Below are 22,666 nucleotides of genomic sequence, written 5' to 3' on the forward strand. Positions count from 1 at the left end.
GGCCCTTAGGAGCACACCTCTGTTTCCAGCTTTTTATGTGGAGTTGAACAGTTCATCATGTGACTTTTTTAAGTCTGTGCAACTTCTAAGGGAAGGACAGAGCTTGGGAGTGGCAGGTTTTTGCCTAATCCTTGTGATTAGTATCAGAAAAAATAGTTCATAGGAGAGCCCAAATGGCTTATTCCTTGTTATAGTCTATGCACACTAGCTTTTTAATTCGAGAATTTTGACTAAAACTATGACGAAATTTGACATAGACAATCTCCTTAACCAAGATAGTGCTACTTAATCCTTAAAAAAAAAAAAAAGACAGCATAAATTAGTGAATAGATTACAGGTTTCAGAGTCAGAGAAGCCAGGCTTGACTCTAAATTGAAGTGCATGGCCTTAAATTACCTAAACTCTCCAAATCTCATTTTCCATATTGGTAAATGGACATATTAGTGAATCTTTTTTGTGAAGCTAAACCTCCACTAGACAATCACATTCATACTAGGTACTCAAAATAATTTGTGCTAATTATTATTTTAGAAGAGATCATGAAAAAATGAAATTAAGTTGGGACATCTAAGAAGTTGACTACAGCATTTTATTCTTCTTTTTGAAACAAAATTAATTTTATACCAGTTGAGGAAATCTTTACTTATTCTAATACCGTAAAAACATTATATGAATTTTATAAATTCGAAATGAAATAGCACTGTACATAAAATGCCAGAGCAATTCCTATTACTAAGGTTTCAAGACCAACATTTCTTACTCTCTTTGGCCTGTTCATCAGATTTTTCTAACAGGGAACATTTCACAGAAGTTCAAAGTTCTAATTTAGAATGATGAGATAATTGAATTTCTTGCAACTTAGTTCTAACCAGTTCCAGTTCTAAGTTTAAGGAATGGAAGAGAAATACCAACAAGTTCTATTAACGATCAACATCTGAAACAGATTCAAATCAGAACCATTTATCCAGGGTTTGCTATAACAGGAAGCAAATAAGACATAGTATCTCCCTGGCAGGTGATGCAAAATGTAGTGGGAAATGTAACAGGCAGATTAAATACGGGTTCCATCATGTGTGAGGATGTTCCATAAGACTGATCACATACAACCAAAATAAGGGATGGAAATAAAAGATGCCCAGCCTAGACCAGCAGTTGTTTCAATGTTTCTTTTCTATCTGGGGACATCTACTATTATGGGGCCATATAGTATTATGGTCTGCATAAAGAGAAGGCTATGGATGCTCTAATTCACCTTGCTGCTGCTGATACCTAAAAAGAGAAATGGAATCTATGGCGAAGGACGGAAGAGGTCTACATGGTTTTCTTTCTGATTTTTTTTTTTCTTTTTCTTTTTCCAACTTTTTCATCATTTGATTGAAAAAGCAACTTCATTTGAAGACAAGTGGGTCCAAAAACAGTGTTCATATTTGCATGTTGGAAAAACATTTTGGTGCTTTGTTTCTGTTTATTGTTGTTGTTTTTAACATAATGGTATATCATTAAGAAATGTTCAGGCATGTAAGAGCAGTCTAATCTTGTTGCAAATATTAACTTTACTGAATCAAAGCTGTCTTTTCAATCAAGCCCCTAGATTCTAAAAGGCAAGTTGTAATAAATTACACAAAGATCCTGACTGGTCATTTTAAACATATTTTGGTGTAGTTTTTCTATTGACCTGAATAAAATATTTCTGTAAGCTTATTTTCTTCAACCACTTCTATAAAATGAATTTAGCTATTTTGAAATGAGTGTTAAACCAACACAAACTGTAGCAATATAATATAATGGATAGAAACATATGTATATTAATCTCTTTAATGTTTTACCATTTTAAAAGGGCATTCTTTATGACAGGAATACATACATATAATTACTGAAGTAGTATATTCATTCAATGCAGGAGACTTGATAAACACCAAGAAATGCAAAGGAAAATCAAAAGCTATGATTTCACTACCTGAATTAACTGTTGTTATATCCAGCTATTTCCCCATGTCTAAGTTCAATCATTGACTCAATAAATGCATATTTTCTGTATACTCTGTCCAAGGCACTGTTCTAGGCACTTGAGGATACCTCTGTAAAGATGAAATGCTTTCTATCATTTGAGGCTTTTATTTTTAATGGGGGTGACAGAGATAAAATTTACAAAATCATTTTTTATTTCATCATAAGTGCTATGCAAGGCATATTTGAGGACATAATAGTTGCACTTCTGTTGAATGAGAATTAATAGTAAGAACGGATGGGTGAGGACAATCTTAGGTAAATAACACCGCGTGGTGTTGTAAATTACATATGTATTGTGGTCTTCACTAAAATCTTCCCAGATCTTCTATAGCATAGAAATCATTATTTCATTATATGAATCTATTATATGCAATTTATATACCAATCTATTCTTTTGTGAGATTTTAGGTGCAGAATTAAGAAATAATGGTGCACTTCATTCTTGTGCTCACAGCCTTAATAACTTATGAGATGATTTCTTTAGGATAAATTTAAATTCATTGAAATGGACTTGTTTAGTCAAAAGACATACATATTTTAAAGATTAAAAAGACATATTGCAAAATTCATTCCAGAAAAGATGTGCTAGTTTACACTCCCTCTGAAATTGTATGAGAGAATCCATTTCTCCACATCCTCAGGATCCCTTAGTATTTTTCCTTCAAATTCTTGCCAATTTGATTGGCAAAGAAGGAAAAAGCATTTCACTCTTTTTTATTTTCATTTCTTTGATTTCTAGTGAAATTCAACATTAAAAAATATTTTGAACAAGACAGAGGCACATTAGCTGTTTAGTTTTTCAGAATCTTAAATATATTTAATCAATAAGAAGTAACAATTAAAGAAGGAGTTCTGATTCCTATTTTCACTTTGCTATTTTTGTCTTGCTGTAGAAACACAGACATTATATGGACCATTGATACACAAAATTTGGACTTTTAGTAGTTGAAAAGGATTTGGGGAAGATCTATGAATAGAGAAACTTTTACTATAAATGTCATGATCTTAAAAATTGTAGAACATCTTTATTATTACTCAAATCCTATACCTCCTATAAACTTTAACAAAGACTTTTAGGAAATCTAGTTAAAAATAGTCTCTACTATTCCAAATGTTGTTCATATTATATTTATGAATAATTTCTTCAAGTGATAATGCTTTTTTTCCTTTTTTTTCCCCCCCTAAGGAAAAACTGGTCTACTTCCTGGATTGTTCTTTCGAATAGAAAAATTGAATTTTACAAAGAATCCAAGCAACAGGCTCTGCCTAATATGGTAGGTAGTTCTCTGTTTCTACCATTATCATCTTCCCAGAAATATTATTAAATTAAAAGTTTGGTTTCTGCAGAAATCACACTCGAGCTTTCAAGCTACCAACATCTGAAAGCAGATGGAGGAAATGACTCAATAAACTTTTAATCAGATGAAGGGAAAATAGAACTTAGTGTCTGTTTTATTAAGTGGTGCATTTGGAGAATAATCACAAAATAAGATGAATGGTGAGCAGCTACCTAGTAATACGAAGGTAACACTTTAAATTAAGGTGCCATTTATAAATGCTTTATTCTTATTTATGAAATGATCACTAAATGCAGCTACTTGCTCAAATAATGTATTATAAAGTATGTTATAAAATGCATTAGTAATAAATGCTTAACGGATGAGACTATGGGAAGCTGTTTTAAAGAATATTATAAGACGTAAATCGTGTTAAACCATGTATGTGCATCTTTAATACATGAATTTAAGTTGTTATCTAGCATGCTATAAAGTGCTTCATACATTAATAAATAATAATAAACTGTTTATAAATGGCACCTTAATTTAGGGTGTTACACTCTAAGTTAACAAAGTGATTTTTTATCTTAGTCTAGCTGTGACATTCACTATATCCAGCTAACCTTCCCGAATATATCAATGACTCCATCTAATGCAGCTAATACAATTTCTGTATCTTAGTTATTACAAAGTGAAATTTGTAGGGTGTCTTTATTGTACCTGGAGGAGAGCCTCACATATGCCCACAGAGATTTGACAGTGATAGTAAGTAGGAGCAATTGTAAGCTAGTTACTGGGGCAATTCAAGCTCAAACCCTTGCTGCCCAAACACCAGAGCTGCAACACGATGTAGGAGACAGTGGGCAGGCAGCATATCTGACAGTCTCCTGATTAGGCAGGACTGCAGGCAGGAACCAACCTGCCATACCCCCATCGGGCTGATGGGAGGCAGGGAAAGGGGTAGCCTGGCAGGAGTTAACCACAATGAACTAATTTGTATTTGGCAGGTAATAAAACGATGGAAAGTTCTTTGCTTTCCAGCCACTAGTTGTGTTTGCTATGTAATCCTCTTTAAATAGGAAATAGAAAATCATTTGCAGGAGATTTTTTTTAAAGGGGAAGATTTTGGTAAGAACAAAAGGTAGCATTTGGCTTGCTCCTGATAATTGCAATAGCCTTTATCCCCAAGTGGCTTGCTGATTTGGAGTCTCGGTGCAGTCCAATCTGTAAACTAATTATGAATAAATTAAAAATATATCTCAGGCCTTTGTATTTTTAATTTAAAATGCCTCAGAAATTTGTTTTAGGGTTTTGTTTAATTTTTATTTTTTGGCTACAGTAAGGTTGAGATAATCTTTTTAAGAAAAATAAAGCACCGCTACGGGCCAGGCACAAAACAGCTCCCATCCACTCATAGGTCCTTTGTCTTCTCTTTGAATGAGTTCTAAGGAGGAAAGAAGTTCAGGAAGGGAGGAAGGGTGCTGCTGAGAAGATCTTCATCCTGCTGGGTGAGAAGAATTCCATTGGAGCAGAGTTTATGTGAATGTGCTGGGAAAATGGGAGAGGTTAGATTCCAAATTCAAACATTTGGTTTATTTTTATTTTATTATTTTAATCTCTTTGTACCAGGAGATGTAACTATCAGCTGCTTTAATTTTATGCAGATGAAAGAAGATTCCCCTTTCAGATGATAGGCAAACCTTGCAAGTCAGCTCACTAATTGCATGCCTCCAGTTCGACCTTCGGAATTGTTTTATATTGACAATAGACTTTACTTTTAGAAGATATTTGTTAATATTTTTCTTTTTGGCAGCCTCTATTTATTACTTCTAGGCTAATTTTCAATGTTCTTAGCATTTCTTCCAGGCACTTACCGTCTTCAGAGTGAGTTCAAGGCAGGGACTAACAGTGTTTTGTGGTAAAGAGAAAGAGAATTACAGATTCATGTTTATACTGTGTGAATTGTCTTGCTAGTCAAATTCTTGGATACATTTCTAACCAAGTATTAAAGGCCTAGTGGGATAACCCACATTTACCAATTCCAATCTCAGAGAAGTGATACGATGGTTGCCAGATTTTGATTAAAGATGCCGTGGTTTTATTTTGAGAGAGATTTATGCCCAAATTTCTGAATTTCCCTTGAACCTCCTTTCACTTGTCCTGATATTGTTCATGTGCTTCTGGGAAAAAGTTTGTCCTTTCCTCCAAAGGATCAGTAGAAACTGCCTGTGTGAGTACAGAATGTGGTTTAAAAGAGCTAATGGTATTTTAATCTTTATAGGAATGCTCTTTGAATGTTAATGCAGTGAGGAGACAAAGCAACAGAATAGCGAGGAGCAGAGTTCTGAAGTTCAATCACAGGGAACTTCATTCTAGTTTTGCCCCTTCTAAGCTGACAAAGTTACTCAACTTCTTTGAACTCCAGAATCCTCATCTGTAAAATGGGGACAGTGATATATGCTAGCAGAATCAGTAAGGAATAAAATTAATTAATAAAACAAGAAAACGCAGTAGCCACAAATGATTACATTCTATTATAATATACAAATATTTTTATTATATTCTAAGGTACATAATCTAGAATATAATATTATAACATATTATTCCCTTATATTAGTTTTGCACTTGAACTGATTCAGAAAGGTATAGAAGAGAAAATATATTAATTCAAGGAATACCAGTATATGCAGCCTTCAGGAAGAGAAGTATATATCCATAGGCAGCATAAAATGTTGTGTCTGATCACTGAATAATTCTGAAAATGAAGCCATCCTTCCATTTGGGGGTCTAGATGTAACCTCTATATCCATTTTCCCGGGACTCTCGTCTTCCTCCATTGGCTCTTACACTTACGGCTTTCACGTTTAATACAGCATGTCACAAAATGTTCTTCTGATTCCACATTCCATGTTTGGCTATTTTTCATTCTCGCTGACGTTCTTTCAATTCATAACCTATTTACATTTTTATCAAAAGTTGCCTTATCCTGAAATAGACACAGAATTACTTCACTGGTGTGTGTAAATTAGAGATTCAGAGACTCCTTCCATGTGTACATACATTGTCTCTGTTTTATTCACTTTACCTCAGACCGGAGAAAGTTTGGTCCAGACTGGCTGGCCCTCCTGTGAGGAGAACCATTTGAAAACCACTGGTGTCTCTAGATCTGGATATCCCTAATTATGAAGGAAAGAATAGCGTTCATATTCTCATAGATTTTTATGTATTCTGATATGTAGCACACTTAAAAATTTTTAAATATTGTCATTGGAAAATAATACAGAAACAGCTTTTTAGTAATATTTATACAACGTATATATATATATGTTTTAACAGTTATCAATCAAACTTCTACATAACCACCACCCAGTTCAAGATATAGACCCTGACAGCCTCCATGAGAAGCCCCATTTCTGCAATTTGTCCCTATGTCATCACAACCTTTCTCCTTGCCACAGAGTTAAATTGCATTTTAGTCATTATTTCAGCACCTTTCATTATTTTTATACTTATATCTATAGCCCTTAAGAAATAGAGTTTATTTTGTCTGGTTTTGAATTTATATAAATAGAATCACAGCATATGCTTTTTCTTTCCCTTTTTTTTTTTTTTTAAATTCTATATTTTTCTCTACTGGTTTGGGAGTGATATACTTTGTTTCTATTCTGTTCGTAGTTTACCTAGGATTATAACATTGATACTTATCAAAGATTAAAGCTAATCAAATCCTTTATCCTCTTCCAAAATATTACCTTAGACTATATTTAATCTATTTATCCCCTTCCCAAAGTATATACTTTTGCTGTCTGGTATTTTAATTCTTTTCTTTCTTCTTTTTTTTAAAAAATACCACTAGACATTATTTATTCTTTTATAGAATCAATGATGGTTTCCATTTGCCCTATATTTACCATGTTCTTCGCTATTTATTTCTTCTTGCTTCTTAGATTTACCTTCGAGGATCATTTTTTCTTCTGTGGGGAATATATTATGAGAAATTCCTGTAGTAAGTGTCTTGTGGTGACAATTTGTCTCATTGTCAGCTTGTTTCAAATGTCTCTATTTCTCCCTTATTCTGGAAATATATATTCTCTCTGAATATAGAATTTTCAGTTAACAGTTATTTTCTTTCAGCACATCAAAGATATCATTCTACTATTTTCTGTCATCTGTTATTGGGATCAAGAAGTTGCCTGCGAGTCTAACTGCTGTTCTCTGGCTGTTCCACAATATTTTTCATTACTTTGTTTTTCTACAGTTTCACCATCATGCATCCAGATGTTAATTTGTTTTTATTTTTCCTGCCTGGATTTTTGGGCTTCTTGAAATTGTTTATAATTGTCATTAATATATTTTAGAAAATTTCCAGCTATTATATTTTTAAATGTAGTTGCTTTTGTATTTTCTCTCTTATTTTCTTCTAAATTTTCTGTTTAAACCTATGTTGTTTTCCCACTCTGTCCTCCACACGTTTTACATTCTTCTTTTTTCTGTTCGTCTTTCTGAACTGCATTCCGAATAATTTCTCTTCATTTATCTTCTAATTTTTTAATTCAGTCTCTCCTTGTGTTAAACATTGTTTTCATTTCTAGAAATTTGTTTCTTTTTAAAATTTACTCTGTCATTTGTTATAGTTGTTTCCTGCAGATTTTCAAGACTCTCTTTTATTTTGTTAAAATTAGAAGGCATAGTTGTTTAATAATCTGTCTTGTGATTCTAATATCTAAAGTTCACATCAATCTCTTTCTGCTGGTTCTCACTCATGTTGCTTTGTTTCCTTGTAGGTCTGGTTATCTTTGACTGTGTGCTAATCATTGTTATTGAAATATCCTGGGAGGTTCTCTGAGGCCTGGGATAAATATGTCCTACTCCAGACTGTTTCGCACTTTTCTCAAAGGATCTGAGACACTCCGAGTGACTGATTAATTCAACCTAGGTTAACAACGTAAAATTCTTGAGTTATATGTACACAATAGGAGGGCTACAGCTGTGCTACAGCTTCGGAGATAGAATTATTCTTTACTCGTCCATTTTTTTCTTCTCTTACATTTCTCATCCACAAAGACAGTCTTCTTTATAGTCCCCTGGGATTGGAGAAAGGTGACGTGTTTAATATTTGTTCTTCTTTATCCTTTCATAAAATCTCAAACACACCTATTCCATTATTCTGTGGGGTTGAGTGACCAAAGTTCAGATGTGTAATATAAACAAATGCCCTCAGGCGAAGTGCACTTATGTTCAGATACTCAGCCTTTCTCTCTGAGTTTAGATTTCACATCAAAAAATATTTCCCCTCTCAGTTTCCACTATCAGCCTTTTTGTTCTTTTAAGATAATTTTTTAAAATATCCAGCATTTTTCGTTGTGTTTAGTTGGAGATTTGATCCAAATAACATAGTTTCTCATTTCAATCTACCTCACTTTCATTTAAATATGCATTTGGTTAATCAAGTTTGTGCTATTTATACAAGCCTTGGTGGGAAAAGGCTTCATAAGAATATGTATTGAAATCCTACAATGAACAGCTTGCTCGTTAGGGCTACGTATAAGGCATAGAGATATAATCAGGAATAATCAAGATACAGTCTTTGCTTTATAGCATCTCTGCCAAAAAATAGGGTGAGATGAAATAAGAAACATGGAAGAATTTTTTGAGATTTAAAGGAGGGAGAGCTCACATCTGTGAAGATTTGAATTGGGCCTTGAAGGATGGTTATAATTCAATATGAGGAGATTTGTAGGCAGGGAATTCCAGTGGATTAAAAAAATATGAACAATGGCATGAAACAGAATGGGCAAGGTCTGTGTGCTCAAAAGAAGAATAAATTTTTTGGTTTGGTTGGAAGATAGGATAAAAGAAAAGGTTTGAGAAGAATGCCATGGGCTGAGAGTTACTACCAGGGACAAATCTCTAATAAGGTGTGTCAGTATTCCCCAGACGTCTTCACTCTAGAATAATCTAGTATGGCTTCTTTTAGCAAGTACTTACTGAAATGCAGTATGACCTAGGTGTTACATATATTAAAAAGACTGGACTTATCATGGGGAAAAGGCAAGAAAGAAAGCCAATTCTTTTAGGATCATGGTTTCATTTCATTTAGATTAAGAGCAAAAGTGTTGCCTCAAAAGCATCTACAATATTATGTTTCATCTTGTGCTAGAGAAGTCTTAAAGAAACAAGCGTTGTCGCTTTCATTTATTCTCTGATGTCTTTACTCACATCCCTTGCATTTTTCAGGTACACTAACCTATATTAGTATCGGTGAAGCATTTCCAAGTCTCCAGCACTTTAATTGCAACTTGTCTCCTAGGTATCTGCTGTGCTTTGTGATTTTAGAGCTTTTGCTTGATATGAAGTAGACACCTGACTCTAGGCATGGAATATGGCAAATTTACATGCCTGGTTAAAAAAAAAAAGGTAGATTGTCTCATGGGGAAGAAGCTCTGTAATTTAGAGCACCCATTCATTTATCTATTCTATGAACAGTTAACTCCTAGCAGGTGTCACACTTGTGTTTTTAAATCCTAGAGATATCCAGATGAATAATATATAATTTTTGCTCTTAGGGTGCTTATAGTCTGGTAGAGGAGACACAACCATATGTAGGTTCATTATATAAAATCATATGTAGGTTTATCATAATAAAACAGGTGGTCCTTTTACGTAATGGACTGTTTTAAGTATTGCTCAACCTATATACCTCTCTATTTGTTTATTTGACAATATCACTGAGCACCCTTGATGTTTAATCCACTGTGCTAGGTGTTATGAAAGGTGCAAAAATGAATGAGACTGAGATTTTCCCTTGAAGGTTTAGAAACAAATAGAAGGCATGCCTATAAGTCAAGTAATTGTGAAAAAATGAACATTGATAATTGCTCCAAAATGGCATGAACAGATGCATGTCTTAGTTTTATGGACAGTCAGAGGAGAGAGATTGCTTACTGGAAAGGGTTCTAAATATATGTATAAAGGAAGTGATGTTTGAGCATGTTTTTGAAGGATGAATAGGATTTCAATGCAGAAATTGGGGGGTCATTTTATGTAGAAATAAGGGAGCAGAAATGATAAAATATGAGAAATTAATTGCTAAATTTGCTTGTTTATTTTAAAGATATGTATTGATCTCTTGCCTTGACCTATGCACTATCTGATAGTCATTGCTCTTGAAACTGTTTTTTGGAGGTTCCCTGAGGTCTAGGGTGGATGTGCTCCAGTCCATACTATTTGTGTGTTTCATCTACAAGTTGCCTGGATGCAGTGATAGTAAAGGATTGCCTCAAAATAAGTTGAGAAACAGCATTGTCTAATAGCAAGCACTCTAATTTGGTTAGAAAGTCACTATGGAATGAGCTTATGAAAGATCTTGAACAGGATTGTGAGAAGAGATGATTTCATTCTGTAGGTACTTTAGAGCCCTTTGTAATCAATATTCTCAAACTAAGAGAGAGATTCAGTTTCCAGAGAAAGGTTTGAGGAATTAAGATGTATTTTTGTTTCTACTTTTAATAAAAAGAAGACGGGCCTTGTTAAATTATCTGAGACAAATTCTAAAAATCTATGGAAATAGATGAGAACAATAAGGCCTGTGTTCTTATTGGCAAAGAAAATAGCAAAAAGGTTAAGTTTGTCATCATTATGGCCCAATGCATATAGTAAATCACAGGGTATCGTTTCACTATTTAATAGTTTCATGTGTCTTTGACCTTTTAACAGTATAGCCATTTCTAAAGATGTCCTAGTGCATAAAAAGCAAATAATACAATTTATTAAAGAAAATTTAAAACATGCTATTCCAGGAACATAGGTATATCAGCTTATCAGTGAGCACCGGTAGCAAACCTAGAAGTGTTTTAATGTGACTCCAGTGTTGCACGTTACTGAAATAAACACATTGTGCAAAGTCCATTTCTAGTTTAAGAATCTCTGTCACCACATCTACCAAAAATCAGAACAATTCCACCTTATTATCATCTATCAGCATTTCTGTTATATTTATCAGAGTGCTCTCAGAAAACTGTCACTTTTAACATTAATTTAAAGGCATTATAAACATTTAAGGGAGTATTTCTCACCATAAATTGTATGGTTTATAAATTTTTTAAGAGTCAGTATGATCAATATGGAGCCTACATGTTGTGTAACTTTTCTTTTTTTGCTACTTTATGTTTTTCACTTTACCTTGTACTAATACTTTTAGTCAGAGGCAAACGCTGGCAAATTTTATTTCAAATGATAAAAAACTTTTCCAGGACATTCAATAAACTATTACATTTTTCAAACCATTCATTCAGCCATAAACTTGATAGCAAAAAAAAAAAAAAAAGATAAAATAAAAGACCTCATTATAATAATTTGTTTTCTTTTTTAAATTATTTACTTCTAATGCAAATAATGAACATGAGCATTAATTAAATAATGCAATACATCTAGTGCTCATTCACCATAGTATGTCTTTAATAACAAAATGGACTTATTTATGGGAGCAAAATGTTGTGATTTAGCAAAAAGATGAAAATAGTTTCAATCAGAAAGCTATTCATGAATTATTGAGTATTCTGTTGAAAATGAATATGGAATGATTTTTATCTTTGTAAAGTGAGTATCGAGCCCTTATTCACATTTCTGCTCAAAAAGATCATAAAAAATGGAAGGGCAAACAATAGATCTACCAACCTTAGCCTAATGAAGGCATTTTCAATCTCTCTTTAATATTTTAATTCTCATAATGATAGTGATCGGGCAAAGTTAACATGGTTATTATTAGGCATAGATTGCACTATCATATGGCCTCATCATTCACTTAAAAATTAAATAATTAAAAAAAAATAGTCCAAAATCTAGAAAACGATGGGTGGAGATGGAAAACAAGAAAAAAGAAAAGGAAGTTGAATTCTAGTGCTTTATTAACATAAACTTTGTAAGAAAAAAAATGAGATCAAGTGATCAATATTACTGTAAATGAAGCCATGTTTTCTGGTTATAGTTTGCTCAAGATTTGGTCATTAAACACAATAAATTCTGTATCTTACATAATTTTTAATAACCACAAAAATCTATGAAATTGATAGGATGCTTTATAAATGGATAATAGCTTACTGTCCAATAAACCTCACCTTAGGCTCTCTCAGAAAACTATTTTAATTATGAAGCTTGACTCTCTGTGGTTTATCATTTTGGTCGATAAAATGCATCTAATTTAGAGCTTATATTTCCCCAAAACAAAATATACTTTTATTCGACAGTACATATTTATAAATTTACTGAATATATATGTAGTCTTTCTTTAAAATTCACTACTAAATTGAAATGTTCTGGAAAGCAGTATACCATGTTAGGTAGGAATATGGGCTTCTATGTCAGACCACCAGGGTTAGGAATCATATGTTCACCTTTTACTTGTTGCTATAATCATTGGCTATCTCAGCTGCAGTATGGGGTTAATAAGAGTACTTATCTCATAGAACTATTGTGAGATTATGTGAGAAAATTGATGAAACATGCCTAGCACATAGCAAAGATAATAAATCTTAATTGTGTTTATTATTGTTATTGTTATTATTACTACATGAAGCAATATAATGTAGTGGTTAAGAAAACAGGCTTTGGAACCAGATAGAATTTTGGATTCAAATGGCCAAATTGCCACTTAATGGCAGTATATTTAAAATCTGTCTGTTTTTTTAAACAATAATATAAAGATTTGTCAGTAGGGGAACACTACTTGCTGTCCAAATTGCAACCCAACATTTTTGCAGAACCTCATTTCTTACTCATGCCACAGTCCAAAACAGATATTCCTGATCAGCTTTCTGCTACCTGGTGCTTCTCTCATCTATGTGTTCTGCCATCCCATAGTGTCAGATGAAAGAAAGGTAAAGACAACACGAGAAAGTCTACATGCTCTTTAAAATCTTTGAGCCTAGAAGTGTCCCACATGTTCTTGCATACATTTCAGCGATAAGAATGAGTCATGTGGCCATGCTGATGCAAAGAGAAAAAAAATGGAGTCTGTCTAGTAAGCTGCTTCACAATGACAGCTCTAGACTTCTGAGGAGGGAGCACAGCATACATTTTGATGGAGAGCTATCCATCTCTGCCACAAGGAAAGTAACAATCGTCTCAGTCCTTATTTCCTAGAAAACAAAGCCTGAACTAAGCATCCATGCTTTGCTGGGGAGGCATGAATCCAGGACACAGGGAATGAAGTAAAAAGGAAGTAAGGCAGAACATGATGGAAAATAATAGAGGGAGGGGTGTGTGTCAGTGTTATCATGCTAGCTACTACTCTACAGTGAGCCTCAAAGAGATGCAGAGGATCATTGGGCAGGGTCAGAGGAAGGAGAAGGAACTTATCTGTTATGTTTCTTTCCATTTCTTGCTTCTTTTTGGTTACCATCCAGTCTTCATTGCCTGCCTCATATAGACTCTGAGTACACCCTTGGATGGCTACTCAGAAAGCCAGATCCTATACTTTCTAAAACAGTATTTCATCCAAATCTGGAAGTGTTCGGGGAGCCAAAAGCCTGTCTGCACTCTGGCAGCTGGGAGGGAGGCTTTAGAATTCCAAGATGGTGACTGGTCATCCTCAGGATACGGGACCATATGGGCCCAATCAGGGTTGGTCATCTGCAGGGACAGCTGAGATAGACTGTGTGTAGTAGTGTCTAAGGAGGGGCTCCAAAGGGACTCAAAATGTGCCCAAGCTACTCACCTTGCAAAATTAGGTTTTCTTTTGTTTTTTGTTCTATGTAATGTAAATGTAAAATAGTATCAGCATACAGTAAATGTATACTAAGTAGAAGCTATTATATTTGTTCTCATAAGATTTTGATTCAGCAATAAATGCAATAGGTATTTCTTGAAAAGGAGAGAATACTTTCTCCTCAGAAAAACAAACAAACAAAATTACAAAAAAAAAAAAAAAAAAACCAGAAACATAACATTCTAGTGCCCAAAAATCACTAAAAAGATTTGCTTTTATGAAAATCTGGTTTGATTTGGTCTTGTTATGTACTGAGAAATTTCACTATAGAAACAATTTCAGTTATTATTAACATCATTTATATTCATATACATAAAACTCACATCTCACAAAGTATCCTCTTCTATCTTGTCAATGGCCATACTTTAGACATTAATAAGATCAGGTATCCATTCAGCAAAAATTTGCCCAAATGAGAATTTATAAGTGAGTTTTAGCCTCCTCCATGAATGAGTTTCCAGAATCAAAACCAGTTATGTGATAAAACTTAATTTCTCTAAACAGATTTTGTGTTTCATGTTTCAAACTGTTAAGGACAATCTGAGTCTATATTCTGGAATAGCAATTAATCCAAAATAAAAAATGGTAGCTAATAACCTGTTTCATAAAATCTGAGCTTTGTCATTTTTTAAAAAAAACACATCTAGTAATAAGGGTATGAGAATAAGTGGCCCAATGATTTGTTGCCCACACACATGTCCAATCTTCATCATGGAAAATACCATCAGGCAAAAGAGCATCTTCCCTTTGATATTTTTTAATATACATTAAAAGACCCCAAATATCCCATAAAGAAAAATGGGAAAGTTATTCCCAAAGGTTTAATCTAGGTCAGAGAAAAATATATTATAAGAGAATACCCTGTCGGCTATTATTGGGAAATGATAAAGATGGACTAAGAGAATAATAAAAATCTTAAGTGGACAAGACCTAGGATCAATTTTTAATGAGTTCACATTGCTCCAGCAAAAAGGCTTTTATGTTTTATTGTCCAGAAGTAATAATTTTTAAATAATTCTATTTAAATATTTTTAAATCAGTCATTTGTATTTTAAGTTTACTCTAAAAAGAGATACAATATATACATTCATATTTAAATCCATATTTAGTCACTTTTTAAAAGTATATTTTTTATAATGATGTACAATATGATCCATTGGCATCATGTGGTTCATTAGCAGACTTTTTAAAATGTTTTTTAGCTGTAGAAACAGAAATATGTTTTCTATTAAAGGATCCTTTAATTTCAGGCTTGTTGAATAAAATCTTGATTGTCTTCCAAATGAATTCTATGACTTTTCTGAACAAGTTATTCCAATGTTTAACAATTCTTAAATACCAAAACTCTTCCCTTATAATAAAGCCTAGTCCCTAACATTGTTCCTCAAGCCTGGGTCTTTCTGCTTTAGCTTTGTTAAAATAAACTACTAATAAAGATTCTTTTTAAGTAGTCCTCTCTTTACTTATTTTAGTTTTTCCTTCTTGAAGCTAATATATTTATTTGATTGAATTTTATTCAAATCATTTTAGCTTTTCCTGGCATACTTCTGAATTCACCCCAAATCTGTATTATTTGCTTTGATCGTGCCTTCAGATCAATTCCCATTAAAGGTCACTATAGATGGAAATGTTGTGCTTTTACTTCCTATGTAGTTCTCATTTCGTAAGCTATTATTATGAGATATATTATTTATTTTTAATTACTAATGCATTGGAATGAATCTGGAAACTTTCCATTGTAATCTCCGTCCAGTTAATAAATTCATTCAATAATTAACAAATAATTGTTGTGTGCTTATTTGGTGCCACTTTGTTACATTTTGGCAAAATGAAGAATGTAAGACAAACCCAGCTTGTTCTCTGATTGTATAGGTCTTGGAACGGACATACCAAAAAGTGGTTGTAATGTGTAATAACAAAGTATATTTCAGAGTAGGGAAAATGTAGGGAAGGAGTGAGTGATTGTGCCTGGAGAGGCAATGGAGAGCCTCAAGGAGATTATTTTGAAGTTACATCATGAAAATGACAGGATTGGGGCAAATTGCAAGCAAGAAGAGTAGATTAAAGAGAGGTTAACGTGTTTCAGATACAAAGCATGCATGCCTACTCAGTTCCCCAGTGTATAAAGTTGTGAAGGCATGTCGCAACTTGGAAACTGCCGTGCATTTAGCATAGCTAGTGTGTAGAAGAAAGGCAGAATGAATGGATTGGAGAAGGATGGTTGGGAGATGATGAAAGGAGCCTGCATACCCTACTGAGAGGTTTATATATTATTCTGGAGATGAGAAGTTTTCCAGAAGACATATGGTGAGATTTTTGTTCTAAGGGGGAAAAAAAGTGACCAGTCTCTGAGGAAATAGTAAGGATAAGACTTCAGATGAAGGGACCACCTAGGAAGACCAAATGTTATAGGCGTAAAAAATAAAAAGTAAGGGATTGTAAGCTGACAAGGTCCTTGCAATTTGTGAGGTCAACCAAGGGTTGCCTCACCTAAAAAAGAAAAAAAAAAAAACTTCAGATGAAGGAAAGGAAGAGCTCAAATGAGGTTGTAGTCATGGGATGAAGAAGAGGGAGATAGTTCTGGAATTCGGGCTCTGTACCTTTTGGTTGTGAATGGTGAAAGAAAGGGGAAAATTTAAAAAGTAAAGAAGGTGAAGCAAGACAAGCAATAGAGAAAAAGAAGCAAGTCTGAGAAAACAATGGTTTCATTGAGTTGTTTGTGCTACATCTTAATGGTAATGTTGACCTCAAACGAATAGCCAAATATTTCTTCAGCAAAATGGGTTTATTTGGGAATAAACACTGCCTAATGATGAACCACATGCAAGTTCAGAAAAACAAAGGAGAGAAACACTGTTTTATGGACTGTGGAGGGGCTGTTGTAAACAAAGAGTCCATTTGAGGAAACTGAAAGTTCAAAGTATAGTGACTTCTCATTAGCTGATTACGGCGATCTCCCATTGGCTGAGCCGTTACTGGGCAAGGAGGAATCTTTTCTTTCTCTTGCTGAGGTAGTAAGGTTGTATCACTTCCTGTCAGAGATGCAAGGTGTGTCTCTTCCTGTTAAGGTCAGTAGTGTGCATTGAGTGACAAGTGTGTGAGAGTTCTCTCTTCTAGTCCATTCCACTTTAAAGTCTTCTAGTTCATTCCACTTTAAATGAAGTTTCTGTTTATTAGTTTTCATAGTAGTTAGAAAATATAGTCCTGGCATATAAGAGGGAGCTGGGGGCCAGAGGAACCATTGAGAAGTCAACATATTATAAATAATGGATCAGACCAGAGACAAGACCAAAATCCTTTGGAAGTATGCAAATTATTAGGAATAATGAAGGCCTAGAACAGTAAATTCGGGATTACCAACATTTAAGATGTGAGAAGAGGAAAAGGAGTCAGTGGAAAAAAACAAACAAACAGAGAAAGAAGAGTATAAAAGATGAAAGAAGAATTTGGAGAGGAAATGTCTTCACAGCTGGACTTTTAAGCTGAGACAGGGACTTTTAAGAAGGACCAGCAGAATCTAATAATACAGGATTCAAGTAGAATGTTGATGGGAGACAGTGTTGTTTTTGTCAACTTTAATTGTTGAGATGTTTTAGATTAGTCAAGGAAAGGAGTAAAAGACTGCAGTAGGTTAAGAAGAGAATGGAACATAAGCAGAGGATGTGACTACGGAAAACTGAAGAATCATGAAAATAATGGAAAGGAAATAGGTGAGAATAAGAAAAGTGAGATTATGGGGTTGATGCTTTCTTTCTTTTATATATTTTGTTTAAAGAAGAGGGACTTGAGCATGATTATAGTCTAAAGGATATAATCTGAGAGTGAAAGATTGAGAATATAGGAGAAAAGGGATAACTCAGAAAATGAGGAATGAGATGGGATAGAATAATGAAATAGAAAGGAAAAAAACTTGAGCCAAAGAAGGAGCATCACTTCCTCTGAGGCAAAACAAGATATGTTTTGTGAGTGCTTTACACACTATATGGCATTGACAGGCCAGGTAATTTTGATGCTCATAGATGCCACTATAATCCCAGGCATGAGAGTTTATTAGACAGGTGGAGCAGAGTCACAGATTTAGGTCCAGAATTCTGGGAGCCATGAGAGAAAATGGGAAATGATGACACGCGAAGGAAATAGAAAATGTGAATCCTTATTTTTGGACCTAAAAAGGGCAGGAGGAAAGGACATGCGTGGAGGGGAGGACCTTGTATGTGTTGTGATTAAGAACTTGGGACCATGAATCAAATAAAAGTGAATACGTAGCTCAGGCACTGATTAAGTGTGTCAACTATGTAAGGTACTTAACCACTCCCTACTTGAGTTTCTTCACCTGTAAATTTAAGGCAATAGTAATAACTTCACATTTTTGTAAAAAATAAATGAGAAATTAATATAAGGTGTTCAGAGGGCAAAACATACAGGAATTTATTCCACTTTATATCTGTTTTTTTTTTTTTTTGATTACACAGGCTGTGAAAGTGGGAAAATTTGTGAATTTTCTAGCACCAGGGTTCTATAATCTCTATGAATTAGAGTAAGCCATTTGATGTGCCAACTTGAAAGGGGTAAAGCTTTGAGAGAAAGTGTCATGAGGAAGAATAGAAAGTGACTAGGAACACATAAAATATTTCCTGCTTCATTATGACATTAGTCTTGGCAGTGATTTCATTGATATGTTAAACGTCTTTATCACAATTAAAAAAAAAAAGTTTTGCTAAGTAAAGTCAGAAGCTCTAATGAAGAAGGTGGCCATTATTTGTAATGTTAGTATACTGAGTTGTCAAAAGTTATTTCTCCAGAATTAGGGAATATAAGGAAGACTGTAGAAGAAAAAGTAAATGAGAGGATAGAATGGATTATTGAATGCGAGAGAGAAAGACAGACAGACAGATACTGACAGAGAGAGAAGATGAAGTGACTGCTGAATCAGGGACATAGGTCTAGACATGGAAAGAAGTGAAAGCAGGAACAGTGTGAGAGACTAGGAGAACTCACAAAGGTCTGCGGATTTTAATAACATCAAAAACAAACAATGGGGTGGGGATACGAAAAACTGAGGACATGGGATATGTTAGAGGTGAAGCTGATTGAAGATTGCTTCAGTGGAGGGAAGGTGAAGAAGTGAACTCAGCAAGAGTACAGGGACAGGGCAAGGCCATGAATGAGCAGCAGGAGATAACTGAGAGTGAGGGACAGAGTTAGGATTGAGATAAATCCAAACTAGGTGCTAAAGCTATGGAATTTAGTGTGTGATACTGATGAGAACAGTGAGAGGTTGCCAGAGCTCAATGGTGAGGATACTGGGAAAGCTTAGATTACTTTTTACCTATAGCTTTCTTTTAGCTCCACATTTATAAAAAGAGTATATAGAAAATACATTGAGTCTAAGGCTAGTATGGAAATCTTAAAGGAAAAGACAGTATCTTTATCTCTGGAGTCCCAGCACCCAGCACAACAGCTAGTACATTGACACAGTATAGGTATGCAATAAATGTTTATTGAATGATTCTGTGAAATCCTAAATTCAGTCCATATGAGTCCATTAAATTGTTTATCACTTTTCCAAATCACAAAGCAAAGACTGTTTAACCATTAAACCAAATACAAATCTCAACTGTTATAAAATTGGGAATTTCAGATGCCCAAAACTTCCTTCCAAAGCACAAAAGCTAGTTGCATTTTTGGTATTTTTTTCTTCATTCATGAATTCAGCAAATATTCATTGAACAACAACTATGTGCCAGGCACTGTTCCATACATTGGGGAAAATAGTGGAGGAAAAGGCAAACAAGGCCCCAGCTCAGGGAGCTTAATTCTAGCAGGAGAAAAACAGACAGCATATAAAAATATATATGTTAATTTCAGCTAGGAGGAGGGCGGTGGTGAAATTAAAACAAGTAGTGAGATAGAGCATATTCAGGAGTCCTGGATTGTAGCTCTTTTATATAAGATAGTCAGAAAAAGCCTCTGACAAGGTGACAGTTAGTTGGGACCTGATGAATAAGGAGTCAGCCACGTGAGGATTGGGAGGTATCCCAGGTAAATAGGTCATATAAAGGCCCAAAAGGAATATCAAGTTTAACAGAGGACAGAAACAATATCAATACGACTGTACTACAGTCTAGTAAGAAAGGCATATATTTTCTCAAAATGTTACATGTTTTAACATAAGTATGACCATAGTGTAAATTCAAGTTTCAAGGATTACATAATGGTTAGGAACAGACTCTGGAGTGAAGCTGCTCACATTCAATCCTGGCTCCTCCTTTTCTATCTCTGTTACCTTGGGAAAGTTTAACTAGCCATTCTGGCATACTATCTTCCCTATAACATGGTGATAATAATAGTACCTATTGCATACAGTTTTAAAAGAATTAAATAAATTGGTAGTTGTCAAACGCTTAGGGAAGTGCTTGGCTCATAAAAATGCTTCCTATATAATAATTTCATCTTTCCCCCTGACTGCATTATATGGGAAAGATAACATCTTTCATTATGTACACTTAATGGCTATTTTTGTTGATTCTGAGTTTCTATAATTTAATTTAATTAACTGTAGAAGAAGCAGGTTGTTTTTAATTTTTCTATGTCATAAATTGCTCAACAATGATCATTATCATGCTTTGAGATTTTGCACAGTAGTGATCACCTGGGTGGCAGAGTATGGATGAACCAGTAAAAATATTTCACTGACTGAAGCATCTGTGAGAGGCATGCTCATATCAATTGAGTTCTCATGAGATTACTACCAAATAACAAAGGAAAGATATGCTATCAGTTGCTGTTCTGTCAGCCGAATTTATTCTGAAGGAAAGTTATGCTTGGCTTGTACAGTGTTTCCAAAAAAACAATTTTATTGAGTTGCCAAAAAAAAAAAAAAATCAAAAATGTACTATAAAAAAAACATTTCTGGCTTCTTCTGAAAAATAGTCTATTTCTGTTAAACTGATAGAATTGGTCGTAGTGGCTATGAAACGACACATGAACAGATTTCCTTTAGCATTTTTGTCATTCTTTCATAATTTCATGTTTTCCTGTTAAGTTCATGCTGTTAAAACATTTGTATAAAATATTATAAACCTTATATTCTAAAATTTTAAAGTATTCTATGAAAAATGGTTTGAACTCTCGCTAATCAAGATGGTGGAGTAGGAAAAAGCTGTGCTTGCATCCTTTCATGACCACATCAAAATTACAACTAAACTACAGATTAACCGTCATTGAGAATCATCTGAAGTCTAGCTAAACAGAAGTCCTACAACTAAGGACATTCAGAAGAAACCTCCTTGAGAAGGATAGGAGGGGCGGAGATGTGAGATAGGCTAGTCCCATTGCCGCTTGTGGCAGTTAAAAACCAAGGGGCTGTCTCGACTGCAGAGGTTTCCCCCAGAGGAGCGAGGGGTCCCAGCTGCACACTGGGCTCCTCAGCCTGGAATACTAGTGCCAGGAAGGTTGGTCTCCAACTTCTGTCTGGGAAAACCAGCAGAGATTGTGACCAAGTGAGGCGGAGGGCAGCGGGAGTCCCAGGAGTTCCTCGTAAAGGGCCTGCACATAAACTTAACTCACTGACTGACTCACTTACTCTGCGCTCCAGTGCTAGGGCAACAGCTTGAAAAGTACCAAGGACATACAGGGAGAGACTGAATCGTCTGGCTTTGAAGTGAGGCTTGGAGAAGCAGCTTTCTCCCAGACAGAAGTAGTGGCAGAATCCAGTTTCTCTGCTGAGCCTTCCTTCTTCCCAGTATGCAAACAAGTGGGTGCCTATCTGAGTCTCTTTCAATCTGGTTAACACTGGTTGCTCCGCCCTGATGATTTTTTGAGACCCCACCCCTTCCAATTTGTGGTCGGCCCCCAAGCCACTTCCAGTGGCTTTTCCACACAAATGGCCTATCTTGGCTCATGATGAGGACTTTCCTAAAATCTCTCAAAGGTTCACAAACCCCAAACAAGCAGCATTGGGCCTTGGAGTGTCCCATCCTTCTTGCTGAGCAGCCCTAAGCCTGGCACTAATGGCAGCTGGTCTTGGTTCTCTGCTTGGCTTCTTGAGGCATCTCCAAGCCAAGTGCAGATGGTGGCCATTGTGGACTGCTTAGTTGTTCATATAAGGTGGCTCTGGACAGGACATAGGTTGCAGTTCAACTTGACCTGTGGCATAGCCCATCCTAGGAGATTCTGGGGCAGACATGCCCAGTGCCCAGCTTCAGACTGAACAGGAGAACCACCTGGCCACCTCCAAGGATGACACACCCAAAGGTCAAACTGGTCAGTCACCAGAGCCCCAGTAAAGTGAATCTGGCTCTGTAGGTTCAGGCCCTGCACAACAGCTCCTCCACTGTAGTTATGGCCAGTCATTACAACCAACCAGGCTGAGGGTCAATCCCTCCTACTGATGTTCAAATAGCAACCAAGGCTCAAATACAACAGAAGGGCACATACAACCCACACAAGGGACATACCTGGAGTACTTGACTCAGATGAACAGGGAGACTACACCACTGGGCCTCACAGGAAGGAACATGTCCCAAATGAAAGAAAAGAACAAAGTTCCAGAAAAAGAACAAAATAGAGACAAGCAATCTGTCAGATGCAGAGTTCAAAACACTAGTTATAC

General features: G+C 35.1%; 1 protein-coding gene across 1 annotated transcript in view; it reads left to right on the plus strand.

The window, feature by feature from the left end:
- The window catches only part of ARHGAP15 (Rho GTPase activating protein 15), a 303,245-nt gene that overhangs the window by 93,421 nt on the left and 187,158 nt on the right, over nt 1-22,666 (plus strand). Inside the window, exon 5 of the mRNA XM_025039513.1 lies at nt 3,197-3,284. Coding sequence (XP_024895281.1) covers nt 3,197-3,284 — 88 coding nt within the window. The remainder of the gene's footprint in view (nt 1-3,196; nt 3,285-22,666) is intronic.

This window comes from Pteropus alecto, unplaced genomic scaffold (genome assembly GCF_000325575.1).
Source record: "Pteropus alecto unplaced genomic scaffold, ASM32557v1 scaffold3, whole genome shotgun sequence".
Classification (NCBI taxonomy): Eukaryota; Metazoa; Chordata; class Mammalia; order Chiroptera; family Pteropodidae; genus Pteropus; species Pteropus alecto.